This window comes from Ovis canadensis, chromosome 24 (genome assembly GCF_042477335.2).
Source record: "Ovis canadensis isolate MfBH-ARS-UI-01 breed Bighorn chromosome 24, ARS-UI_OviCan_v2, whole genome shotgun sequence".
NCBI lineage: Eukaryota > Metazoa > Chordata > Mammalia > Artiodactyla > Bovidae > Ovis > Ovis canadensis.
The window spans coordinates 47822568-47835667 of record NC_091268.1 but is presented as its reverse complement, the minus strand read 5'-3'; the positions used below and the strand labels follow the sequence as shown (position 1 = coordinate 47835667).

Below are 13100 nucleotides of genomic sequence, written 5' to 3'. Positions count from 1 at the left end.
TTTCCGAGCGCTCTTCCCCCTTATGGCCCTGTCCCCAGAATAAAACAAGGGTGTCCAGGGGCCTTGGAAACAGAACTGAAGGGAGGGGCTGAACCCCAGCTTTCAAAGGAGACTCGGGGAGGAGGGGGCAGGGACCCTCAGCCCCCAGCCTGGGGCTCTGCTCTGGGTTGCTGGTCTAATTCTTCTGTCAAGTCAGGGCCGAGGCAGCCAGCTGGCTCCTCTGATCATCGTATTGCCGATATACTTGAATTAAAAATACACGGCGGCTCAAAACGTGCCTGTGTGCACAGCAGACACAGCGGGGCGGAGGCCCTCACGCCCACACATACAGCACACGCGCGTGTGCACGCTCACACGGTATATATTAACATGTATATTGCTCAAGTATATATGCTATTTACAGTATATATCTATATCAACATAGAACACAGGTATTTATATGTGTGTACAATATACGTCCTAGGGGGTCTGGGGGGAAATCACACGTTTCTTGGGGTCACGGGGCCGACACACTTGCTTGGCGGGGAGGAGAGGCGGGGGAGAGACATGGGGAGGGGCCGACAGGAAGGGGTCTGGAGGGCACGCCACAGAAAAATCAAGGCCTTCCAGGCACAGAGAGGGTGCTCGGGATGTGAGGGGCTGCCCTGCCCATGCGGTCACCCTGGTTTTGGAACCAGCAAATAACTGACATGTTTTGGTTGTTTCGGGAGTTTTGTGCAAAATGACTTCCAAAAAAAAGAAGGTTCCGAATCAGTGCTTGGGCTCTGAACATCTGTAAGGATTCAGAGACACACCTCCAACACCAGGTGGGTTTCCAGGGCTCAGAGGGTCCCACGTGGCCTGGAGAAGGGGCAGAGCGGGGCTTCACCCGGTCAAGAGAATGGCCCTTCTGCCAGCTTCTCAGGGACGCACGGACAACTCCGCCAGCTGGGGGCAGCAGGGGGTCGCCCTGCTCTCTGGGGCAGGGGCTGGTCTGCCACCCGGCTGTCCGTCTCCCTGCAGCCCGTCGAAACCTTCTCTGAGGCTTAGAACCACTCTGCCTTGGCAGCTGTGTGTGGGGTGCCCCTGGGGACCCCTGGATCATAACTGACCTCTGCTCCCAGCTTCCTGCTCTGAAGGGAAAGCCAAGGCCCCTGGCGACAGCTCCAGTTCTCAAGCTTGTCCCTGGAACCACCGGATGTCACACCAAGCGATGTCACACTTTGGGTCCCGACAGCATCTGCAGGCCCTGTCCCCTGAAACTATTGCCAACCGCAGCCTGGGTAACAAATACATTAAATAGGAGACTACAACAAGGAACGGTTTTCTCTATTAAGGCTCAGATAAGCTGCCTCCCAGGTCAAGTACTCATGAACGCCACGGTCCCTGGACAGAGGGGTGGGCGGGCGGGCAGGCAAGTTGCGGGCAGGGGCCTTCCACGTTCCCCCACAAGTGGGGCAGGGAGAGGAGGGCAGGACGATGGGGGAGCCCTCTGCTGGTCTCGTTGATTGCTGGGGGGTGGGGGTGACCTAAGAAAACCCCAGCTCAGAATGCTGGGGACGTCCCCACTTGGGGAAAACTGAGGCTCTGCCGGCCCCAGGAGGGTCTGGGGAAAGCAGAGGGGACAGGAGCTGTAGCCCCAAGCTGGTGGGTCTCCAGGGAACCACCCCCCCGCCCCCCAGGGTGAGCGCTCATGGTGGGGAGGGTCTGGACAGGGCCCCCTTGGCAGTCTTGCTGGGAGTTGGGGTACAGGCCCTGTGGTTGGCAGCCAAGGAAGGTTCTAGGTGGCCAGGGTCCCCCGCCCAGCTCAGGGCCCCACCTGTGTTCCCTCAGAGCCTCACCAGCACAAGACTAGAGGGCCGCCCACTGGCCTCCACTCTGCAGGGACCAGCCCAGAGCCAATGGGACCAGAAGCCAGTGACCACGGGGTCCAGAGCCCCCACCCTCACGAGGGCCTTCCCCGGCTCCATGAACTCGGCCCTGCTCAGCCAGCCCCCCAAGATGACGTGACAATTGGTATCCCAGTGTCCTGGAGGAGGCACCAGCTTCCCTCAGCGTTCGCCCTCGGCCGTGGGTGAGGCTGGATGAGAGGGTGGGTCAGTGGACAAGCTCCCTCGGCCCTGGACATCATTTTCTGGGGTGAGGGTGGGGGAGGAGGAGGGGGGTTGCTCTCTGGAGGATCTGGGGGCTCCAGGAAGGCAGGAGGAGGGCATGGGAGGCCTTGGCTTGGGTCCCAGGCCTGGCGGGGTCAGCCATCGGGGGCGTCTCCTAGAGACCCCGCCTCTGGGGGCCCCGGGGCCTGTTTTCCGGTCTGTTGAGAAATACTGCAAGAAGAGTCTTCAAGGTGGGGCTGGGCCCAGGCCTGGGAGGGTGGATGGGAGGAGCGGAAGAGGCCCTTCTAGTGCTTCTCTGCTTGGCTGACTTTCAGGGCGCTGATGACGCCGTTGATGTTTTCTTCCGGTACCTGAGAGGGGTGGGAAGTAAACATCTGGGAGCCACTGGACTGGGCCTCCCCTGCCCTGGGGTGGGTGTCCGACACTCACCAGTGCGTGGTCGAACTTGAAGGTGCTGATGTAGTAGGCGGGGATGTCTGCGGCGGCCAAGGGCTCGGAGATCTGGGCCACGATGCCGCACTCATCTGGGGACAGAGGCGGGGACCACGCTCAGCCCTCCCCCTGCCACGTCGCCCAGCGCAGCCTCGGCCGTTCCCCAACAGGCCTCTCGAGCTCCTGCTTTTCTGCCTGGCCTCCTGGGGCTCCTGGCTGGACCCACAGGCCCCTCTGGTGTTTGCACAGGCCTCATGCCTGCACTCCTGATGACTGTCTGTCCTGCTACGTGGTGGAGACTGGTTGTGTCCTAAGATTCTTAAACTACAAACACCTTCATTTTTATTTCTATAAAATAAGGCGGGAGGGAGATGAGGGTCTAGAATGGTGCCTTTCAAACAGTAGCTGCTGACCTGTTTGGGACATGAATTTAGAAGGCTGGTGACTAGCGCTTTATAAGGTGAAACGGGACTTCCCTGGTGGTCTGGTGGTTAAGAATCCGCCTGCCAATGCAGGGGACCCAGGTTCGATCCCTGATCTGGGAAGACTCCACATGCTGCGGGGCAACGAAGCCCTCGCACTGTAACGAGTGAAGACCCTGAGCCTGTGCTCCACGACGAGGGAAGCCATCGCAATGCGGACCCTGTACGCTGCGACTAGAGAGTAGCCCCTACTTGCTGCAACTAGAGAAAGCTCTCGGGCAGCAACACAGGCCCAGTGCAGCCAAAAACAAGTAAATAAAACTAACAACAACAAAAGACAACGGGAAAGGGAAGGGCAAAGGGCTCGGACAGCACTTCCGTGGGTGCAGTTGCGCAAAAGCGTAGAGTTGTTAGGGTGTGTGTGTGCTGGGCTGTGATGGAAAACACATTTCCTGCAAACCACGATCAGAAACATATGACATCTGCCAATCTAGAATCTTTCTGACTCTCAAAAACTTGTTTTTCTCGCGGGGCTATTTTTAAGTAGTTTTGGCCATGCTGGGTCTTCATGGCTGCGCGGGCTCTGCTCTATGTGCAGCAAGCGGGGGCTGCTCTCCCGCTGTGGACTTCTCACTGCCCTGGCTTCTCCTGCTGCAGAGCACGGGCTCTAGGGCACGTAGGCTTCAGGGGCTGACACTCCCGTGCTCTAGAGAGCAGGCGCAATGGTTGTGGCGCCTGGGCTTAGTTGCTCTGCGGCATGCGGGATCCTCCCAGATCAGGGATCGAACCTGTGTCTCCTACACTGGCAGGTGGATTCTATACTACTGAGCCACTAGGGAAGCCGTGCACGGCTGTTTATAGCTATTAGCCTGGCGTTAAAACCCTCCACATTCCAGGAAGGTAGGTCCCATTGCTGCTTCTTATACGCCAAATGCCAGGACCCCTGGTGCCTGCCCATGAGGCCACTCAAAGCAGAACACTGCGACAGATGCTTCGAGTTTCACTCACTATCCCACCTGAATTCTCCCTTCATCCTTTCTCTTTCTGTAATGTTATTATACTGGGTGTGCTTTGGTAAACTCTAAACCAAATCTGGGAATAAAGAGAGGAGCTGATACGCATGGCTAATTATTAGAGAAATGTCTATAGAATGACGATGAGGCCTCTCACCCCGGTCAGAATGGACACCATTTAAAAGTCTACAAATAACAAATGCTGGGGAAGGTGGGCGAAGAAGGGAACCTTCCTATAATTGATGGTGAGAATGTAAGTTGATGCAGTCACTATGGAAAACAGATATGGAGGTTCCGCAGAAAACGAAAAGTAGAATTATCATGTGATCCAGCAATCCCACTCTGGGACATATATGTGGACAAAACTCTAATGGGAGAAGAAACACGCGTCCCTGTATTCACAGCAGGCAGGACATAGAAACGACTGAAATGTCCACTGACGGGTCACCGGATAAAGAAGGTGTGGTACGTCGGATACTCCAGAATACACCGGAATAGACAACGGGATTCTACTCGGTCTTAAAAAGAAATGAAATAATGCCATGTGCAGCAGCAACATGGGTGGATCTAGAGACTATCATACTAAGAAGAAAATCAGGAAAGACAAGTATCATATAATACTGCTTATACGTTAAATCTAAAATATGATACAAATGAACTAATCTGCAGACTTCCCTGGTGGTCCAGCGGTTAAGAATCCACCCGCCAGTGCGGGGGACACGGGTTCGATCCCTGCTCTGGGAAGGTTCCACATGCCAACGGGCAAGTAAGCCTGTGCGCCACCACTACTGAGCCTCAAGCCCGTGCTCTGCAATAAGAGGAACCACCACAGTGAGAGGCCTGAGCACCGCAACTGGAGAGCACCCCCTGCTCGACGCGGCTAGAGGAAGCCCACGCGTAGCAACAAAGACCTAGCCCAGTCCCCCCCGGCCAAGGAAACTGAACTCACTTACAAAACAGAAATAGGCTCACAGACGCAGCAAACAAACATGGTTACCAAAGGGGAAAGGGGGTCAGCGGGGGGATAAATTAGAATGAGTATGGGATGAACAGATGCCCACTACTACACATAAAACAGTGTCGAACCCCAGGGGCTCACCAAATCCCAGGGGCTGTCCTCCAATCCGCACCATCTTCCAGAGCTCCCCAGATGCACTCGTAAACAACAAATTACTAGGAAACCTTAAAAGGGAGCGAGAGACGTCAACCCCCAGATGCTGAGAGTGCTCCCTCCTCCAGCTCTCCCTGGAATGCTCCCTGTTGCTGGGGTATTGATGCTGGGCTGGAACTCAGGGGCCCCAAGGACCCTCCAAGCCCTCAGTCCACAGGCTCTGCACCTTCCCTCCTCCAGGGCTGGGTGGGTGGGCGGGGGCAGGTAGGCAAAGCTGGGATTGGGCTTTGGGAACAACTCCGCCCTTTGCTCAGGCTGGTCAGGGTACCCCTCCTCAGCTCCACACTGGGGGGATGGGGTGAGGGGATGAATAGCACTGGATAGCACTGGGTGACTCGGGGCCTTCGTCTCTGAGTGGCCTGTCATCTGTAAGATGGGGCCGCTCACCTCTAATGAAGGGCTAGGGCGGGGACTTGTTAGGACCAAGTGGGTGATGGGCCCATCATCAGCCTCCACCCAGGGCCTGGCTCACCTCTGCTGGGTCTGCACGTCCATCACCAGGGAGATGTAGCCCTCGATGAGGGAGAAGGAGAAGAAGCGGATGTGATCGCAGTCATCACCGGACGCCAGGGGGTCCTTCACTCTGGGGGCCGGGGGAGATGGTGAGGGGTGTAGCGGGGGACCCACTTCACCCTGACCCTCACCCGGCCCACCTGCCCTGCCTGTTAGCTATGGGGTGTCTGGAAAGGCACTGACCAAATCCTGGCTCTGACTCTGCCTTGCTGGGGGACCCTGAGCCACTGCCCCCTCACTGGTCTCCACATCTGTGAGATGCAGGTGATTCCACGGCATTCATGGGGGTGAGCACCGCACTTCACAGTGTTGAAGACCCAGCTGCATGGGCAATACTTGCCCCTTCCTGGACAGGGTTTCTCTGTCCCTGTGTTGGCCAGCATCTCAGGGCACACTCTGTGGTCACTGCCAGCTTGCTGGCCCCTGATCCCACCCCACTTGGTGTTGCTGAAACTTAAAATCTGCCCTGAGGAAAAATGCAAAGTTGTCATCCAGCAAATGAAAAACACCTGAGTTCCTGGCTCTTCAAATGACTGGGCTTGCCCAGGAGCTCAGGGGATCCTGGGGTGTTCATAACATCTACATGTGGGCCTGGGGTTTCAACAAGTTTTGGGGTTTGCAATGAATCAATTCTCCCCTTTAAGAAAGGGGATTTGGGGTAGAGTCATGTCTCTCTTCCCAAGCTAGCTCCCAGGGCAGGCCTGTGCCTCCCTCCTCGGACTATTTCTCCCCCTTCGGATTAGCTCCCAGGGCAGGCCTGTGCCTCCCCTCAGACTGGGGCTTGTAGGCAGATTCGTGTCTCCTTGGCCCACCCTGCAGCCCCTCACCCCCGAGGGGGCCCTCCCTACCCGTTGGAGTAAAACATGACGTCCATGAGGAGTGTGGCAACAGTGGGCAGCGTGTCGGGGTCCAGGCTGGTGACACAGAATCTGTTGCTCGGGCTGGACAGTGGGTGGATGACGGGCCTCTGGACTATGGGAGCACAAACACAGAGGATGCTGAGGCCAGGAGGTGGCAAGGGGCCTGGGGGGGCGACGGTCAGCCAGCAGCTGCTCTGGGGAGGCCGGGCCCCAGTCACTTCTGCAGCTCCCAGCACCCGCTGCAGCTCTCCTAATTCTCTGGGCTCACCCCCCCCCCCTCCAGACCCCAGGGCCTTTGCACATGCCATGCCATCTGCCTGGAAAGCCCTTCCCAAACTTCACCACCTATCTTATTAGCTCCTACTTGTGCTGTATAAGTTTTTCAGCCTGAGAGTCACTGCCTCTGGGAGGTCCACACTGATACCCTGGGCTGGGTCAGCAGTGGCCCCTGGCCATTTCTGGCTGTGTCCACATCCACCGCCCTTTGGAGATCCTGAGTCTGAGGGCTGTTGAACCATGTGATGCCTGGCCTTCAGCCAAGGCTCTGAAAATGGGGGTGCCCTGGGGCAGGACCTGATCATTTCCTGAAGTTTCTCTGCACAACCCTCCCCTCCCTCAACCCACCCATCTTGGGCTTCACGAAGCCGTTGGTGATGCCGAGGTTCTCAGCCGCCACTGTCTCGCCATTGACGACCCGCAGGATGGTGAACTCTGATGACAAGGTGTGGGTAACGAAGGGCAGGTCCCGCTCACGCACCTGGGGACAAGGAGTCAATGAAGTGAGTGTACCATGATCCCCGGATGGAGTGGGGCTGGGGGTACCAGCCCCTTCACTCTGAAATTCTGTGCCCAGAACCAGTGTCCCCCTCCTGGCCTCCCGCTGTCCTGGTTGGGACAGGGGCACGTGGTACCAGGGACCTGGGACTAGGGGCACGTGACTCTCCAGGGACAGAGGGAGGCCCAGAGGGAAGAAGATGCTCCACCGAGGGCAGGGACGTGTGGGTCCACGCCCCACTCCCTTTAGAATGTGGTGCCGAACCTGCCCCGCCGACCACGCCCCCACGACCACGCCCCCACAGGAGAAGAGCACAAATAACACGGTGGCCAGGAATTGCTGTCAGCTCTGCGACTGGACAGTGAGATCAAAGCAGTTCATCCTAAAGGAAATCAACTGTGAATATTTATGGGAAGGCCTGATGCTGAAGCTGAAGCTCCAATACTTTGGGCCACCTCATGAGAAGAGCTGCCTCACTGGAAAAGACCCTGATGCTGGGCAAGATTGAAGGCAGGAGGAGTAAGGGGGCAGCAGAGGATGAGATGGTTGGATGGCATCACCGACCCAATGGACATCAGTTTGAGTAAACTCCGGGAGATAATGAAGGACAAGGAAGCCTGGGGTTGCGAAGAATCACACATGATTTAGCAACTCAACAACTCTGACCAGAAACGCCTGCCCCCCTGGAGGAAGTGCTATGGGACTGGGGAGCCAGAAGTCTAGCTGTGAGGGCGTCCCACCCACGCATCTGGCATCCCAGTTCAAACCAAACAGGGCCCACTCAAAGGGAAGGGAGTGCATGGAGCTAGAGCCTAGCCTGGGCCATGCTGACCCTGGACTGACGACCCCAAGGTCCCCTTGACATGTCTCTGAGCAGACCATGAAATGGGGGCAGGGGCACAGACTTTGCGGATCACGTTGGTGGGGGTGCCTGCGTCATGGCTTACCAGGATGAAGTCCGTCTGGTAGGTGGACAGCATGAACACCGAGATGTTCTGATCGGCCAGCGGGGCGATGACCGACTTGGCGATCTTGGTCACGCCGATGGGCTGGGAGCTGGAGAAGCTGCCGCCGCCAGACACCACATTGAGGGCCAGCCAGGTGGCGTCGGCCACGCTCAGGTGTTCCGAAGAGGGCAGTTCTGGAGGGGGACACAGAGGGCCGGCCTGTGACTGACGGGCCCCAGCTGTGTGACCTTGGCCAGCCCGCCCTCTGGACCCCAGCGCCCTCATCTGTCAGAGGAGGATGGGAGACTGGCCCTTGTCCCTCCTGGGAGAACCGAGCAGGGAAGACCTTCAGAGGAGTCTGGACGTGCCGGGCAGCTCAGTAGGGCGGGGGCCCTGGGGACAAGAGGTTTATCTGTGCTGGGCCTCAGTCCCCAGCTGTGGAGTGATGAGTATGAGTACTCCGCAGCGATTCTGTGGTTTCTGGTTCTCACGACCCTTCCAGGTGCCAGGTCCTGTTATCATCTTATCCAGGTGGAATGGGTCCTATGGTTTTCAAACTGGGTTCCCAGGAACCTCCCGGGGGGTTGCTGGGGGTGGAGGGGAGGGAGGCCAGGAGAAGACAGGATGGAGGGCCCAAGATTTCTCTCCCTGCGTCTATCAGACCCATCACCCAAGTCCCTCCTGAGAGCCTAGGGATCCTGCCGGGGGGGCCCCACACGGCGGGGTACGGTCAGGGGGCCAGTGATCCCGGAGTCTCCTTGACTAGCTTGTGAAGACCATCCTACCCAGCCCGTCCTGCAGAGAGAGCACCCGGGGAGGCTACGCATGGGACATGGCACATGTGTGTGCAGCTGCACGGACAGGCAGCCACGGGACTCTCCGTGCATCGCGGCTGTCTGTTCAAACTGACCCTGGACCAAGACTGTTATTTCACCCTATTCATGTGACAAACCAGAGCTCTGAGGGACTGGTGACTTAACCGAGATCACTCAGGGAAATGACAGAGCCAGAGTTCAAACCCAGGTCTGCCTTATACATAGACTCTCACGCTCTGTGTGGGCATTGCATGAGAAGGGGCAGGTCCCCAATTGGCGCAGGGGCTAAGAAGAGGGGCCTGGAGCCTGGGGAGTTAAGGGGGCTCTCAGGATCGTGACGACGCCTGAGGGAGGCTATGCAGGACGGCTCTGGAGGCCTTACCCAGGCTCCTACCTGCCCAGCTCTGGTCGTCATGGCAACCACAGCCTAGGGAGCCCATTGGCCCTGCTGCCTGAGAAGGGCCAGTCCTCTGCCAGGCTGGCTGGAGAGGCAGGCTGCCTCCCAGAGAAGGGAAGGGGCTTGGGAGGTGGAGCGGGAGGAGAGGCTTTAAAAAAAAAAGGTTCTGATTTCGGGCTTCCACCTGTTACCTGGAGTGTCGGAAGAGAGACTTAGCTCCAGGACCGCCAGAGGAATCACGGCCCCGCCAGAGCCAAGAGTCCCAGCCCAATTCCGAAGTCCTACGGAGCCTGGAACTGGCCAGAGGGGACTTCCCAGGGACAGCATTGTGAGACCCCACCCGGCCATCTATTTTTTTCTTTTGGTATTTTTGGCCTTGCCACGTGACATAGTAGCATGGTCCCTCAACCAGGGCCTGAACCTGGGTCTCTGCAGTGAAAACGCTGAATCCTAACCACCAGGCCACCAGGGAATCCCCCTAACGATGCCATCTTGAGCAAAGACAGCCCCAGGAGCCGCTGAGGGCTGGGGTGCCCCGACGGTCCCGTCAGCTAGAGCCATTTTATAAACATATTAACAAACAAGATATTAATAAACAGATTTAACAGGGAAAGTTTTGAAAAGTCCCTTTTCACGATGACTGAACCCCAAAAGCCTTCTTGGGAAAACTCTGGAGGGGTCCCTGTGTAAGGGTCAGCTCACACATCACGACCACGCTGACTGTCACGAACCTGCCCTCTGTCTGCCTCTTCCAAGCTCCTCGGGACTCAGAGCCGCCCGGCGGCTCCCAAGTCCTCTGGAGCAACCGCTGAAGTCCTCGTGACCTGGGAACCAGCGCTGCCCCAGAGGAAGTTCTGGGTTCAGGGAGACAGTCTACACCTATGCTGTCCAAGGCCACTCACCTCACATGGCTACGGGGCACGTGAGATGTGGTTAGTGCCACAGAAAAAAAAGACAACCGAACGCTTTATTTAATTCTGGTCCATTTAAGTCCCCACAGTCGTATGGGGTGAGCAGCTGGTTGGAGTCTACAATTGGCCCCATGAGCCCGTCGGCTCCCTCAGGGTAGCGGCCTCAGTGGCCTTCGTTTTCTGCGATTCTCAGCGCAGGGGGCACACGGAGGCTCCAAGTGAAGGGCTGGGGAGGGAGAGGGCGGCTGTCCCCACCTCTCTCTACTCGGCCCAGGCCCCTCTTCCCACCCCTCTACCTTCGCTGTTCCCTGCCCCGTCCCCCCAGCTTGGTCTCTGTGGTCAGGCTCCATCTCACTACCAGACCCGGGGTGCAGGGTACCCTCTGACATCATTTCATGTGCTCCTACACTCGACTTCCCAGGACGGGGCAAAGGGCCCCAGGGGAGCCAGTGCCATCCCTTTACATAGTCTGCCTCTCTGAATCCTCAGGGCAGAATGCTGTCCATTTGCTTAGAGACCCGGCTCAGGAGTCAGCCCCTCTCCCATTTCACAGACTACGAAACTGAGGCCCAGAGAGGGAGGCTGATGGGCAGGATATCATGGTGTAAAGACGGCGGGACCTCATTCTGGCCTCGAAGCATGCCTTCCAGTCTCGCCTTGCCACCAGCCTGTGGCGGGGTGTTGAGAAAACCCCTCTCGCAGGGCTGAGCTTCAGGACTGTCAAGCAGGGCAGGGTTCAGGCAGCTGACGTTCCGGGGCCCCAGTTCTGACGGCGTGGTCCCACTAGCCCTGTAAGGCCTTTGCCTGGCAGGTGGAGCTTTGGCTGCCCCAGCCTCAGGCCTGCCCTTCCCTAGAGGAAAGGTGGACCATCTCAAGACTGAAAGGGGTTATTACTTCTGTCACTACCCATCACCCAAGGCCCTAAAAACAGCCTCTCAGAGCTGAGGACGGTCCCTGGTGGATTGCTGAGCCACCTGCCACCTCCCAGACCCCAGGTGGGCAGCTCCGTCGCTGGGAGCCCCCTGCTCCTGACAGCGGGGCGTGCGGGTCCCTGCACTATGTGGCCATGCCCTCCGCACAGGGCAGGCCAGGCCTTTCCCACCCCGCAGCATCAGGGTCAAGAGGCCTGGGGTCAGGTGGGCAGGGTTTCATCCTGGCTGCGTGACTCTGGACAAAACCACCATGTCTCAATTTCTTAAGCTTTCAAACGTGGGCTGCTGAAATTAGGATGGGCTCCAGAAGACGCCTGGAGGATTCTGTGAGATAAACCCCATCGGATGCTTAGCTAAGGGCCTGGTGTCTGAGGGCTCACCAAGCGCCAGAGTCTCTCTGTTTCAACAGGAGTTGGGGAAAATGTATCAATATCAAGAGTTTAACATGTAAAGGAGTTACTTGTGGGACAAAGGAACAGTCATGGGTCTGAGCGTTCAACTCAAACGGATTTAAAACAAAGACCCAGGAACCACCTAAAAGTCCATGCTGGAGCCCAGCAGATGAACCCACAGTTCATCTATGACAGAAGACCACAATCTGTTTAAAAAGCAGGTTTTCCGTGGGACTTCCCTGGTGGGCCAGTGGTTAAGACTCCATGTCCCCAGGGCAGGTGGCACACGTGCTATCCCTTGTTGGGGAACTAAGATCCCACATGCTGCATGGTGAGGCCAAAAAAAAAAAAAAGATGAACTCTATGGTACGCAAATTATATCTCAGTTTAAAAGATGGAAGAAAGATAGGGTAGGAACTTTGGTGATACCCTGAGGCATTGTATAAAAGACGGAAGAAAAGTTGTTACTGGCTCAGTCGTGTCCGACTCTTGGCCACTCCCATGGGCTGTAGCCTGCCAGGCTCCTCTGTCCGTGGAAATGTCCAGGCAAAAATACTGGAGTGGGTAGCCATTCCCTTCTCCAGGAGATCTTCCCGGCCCAGGGATCAAATCCAGGTCTCCTGCATTGCAGGTGGATCCTTTCCTGTCCGACTCACCAGGAAAGAAAGATAATGGAAAATCACAGAAGGATGGTGACTATGGCTTGTTCCCATGGGAACAAGGACTGAGGAGGTTTGAAAGCACCTCCCTTGTGGGAGGAGCCCCCAGAGAACAAGCCCCCTCCCTCCCTGGTGGCCTTAGTTCCGGGTGCGGTAAGCACTGGCCCCTCTCAGCTGTGGGTCCTTTCCTGAGGGATCAGAACACGGAGGGGAGAGAAGGAAGCTCTACCGACTTTGTAACCCACCAGCAGGTGGGGGCAGAAACAGGTGGGCGAGCAGCCAGCACTGACCACAGGCCACGGTCCAGCCAAGCCCCCGGGGAGAAGCTCATACCAAGGAAGCCCTCCTCATCGACAATGATGGTGTAATCCTCCGGGGTCTCGGTCAGACTGAAGAACTTGCACCTGGGTGGACGGACAGACAGACACAGGATATTGTTAACTCCCAGCAGACCCTGCGGCAGCCACCCACCCGTGACCCGGTGTACCAGCGCTCTGATCCAGGCTGCTGGAGCAGGGCTGGGGGTACTGATTCTTTCTCCCGCCAGTGCCCCAGCTCTGACTCAGGGGGTCGCAGAGAGGCCTAGAGATGACGATCGTTTCCTCTGCCACACCCAGTCTGTGGGGACCCCCGAGCTGGCCAGCCTCCAGGATCGCCTCTAGGCCCCAGGGCAGCTCTGGCGGGAACCATGCAGATGAACTGTCTTTCCCGGCCTACCCAAACCCCTACATTCTGACCGCTAGGCCTCTGTTGCTGGGCTGTGTCCCC

The 13100-nt window shown here is 57.4% G+C and overlaps 1 protein-coding gene across 1 annotated transcript in view; it reads right to left on the bottom strand.

Moving 5' to 3' along the window:
* Nucleotides 1-360: 360 nt before the first annotated feature.
* CASTOR2 (cytosolic arginine sensor for mTORC1 subunit 2) overlaps nt 361-13100 on the bottom strand; it is a 49937-nt gene continuing 37197 nt past the window's right edge. Inside the window, exons 2-9 of the mRNA XM_069570964.1 lie at nt 12666-12736; nt 8227-8420; nt 7129-7261; nt 6493-6616; nt 5604-5714; nt 5060-5142; nt 2523-2617; nt 361-2443 (exon numbers count right to left, since the gene is read on the bottom strand). Of these exons, the coding sequence (XP_069427065.1) occupies nt 2378-2443; nt 2523-2617; nt 5060-5142; nt 5604-5714; nt 6493-6616; nt 7129-7261; nt 8227-8420; nt 12666-12736 (877 nt within the window). The 3' untranslated portion in view covers nt 361-2377. The remainder of the gene's footprint in view (nt 2444-2522; nt 2618-5059; nt 5143-5603; nt 5715-6492; nt 6617-7128; nt 7262-8226; nt 8421-12665; nt 12737-13100) is intronic.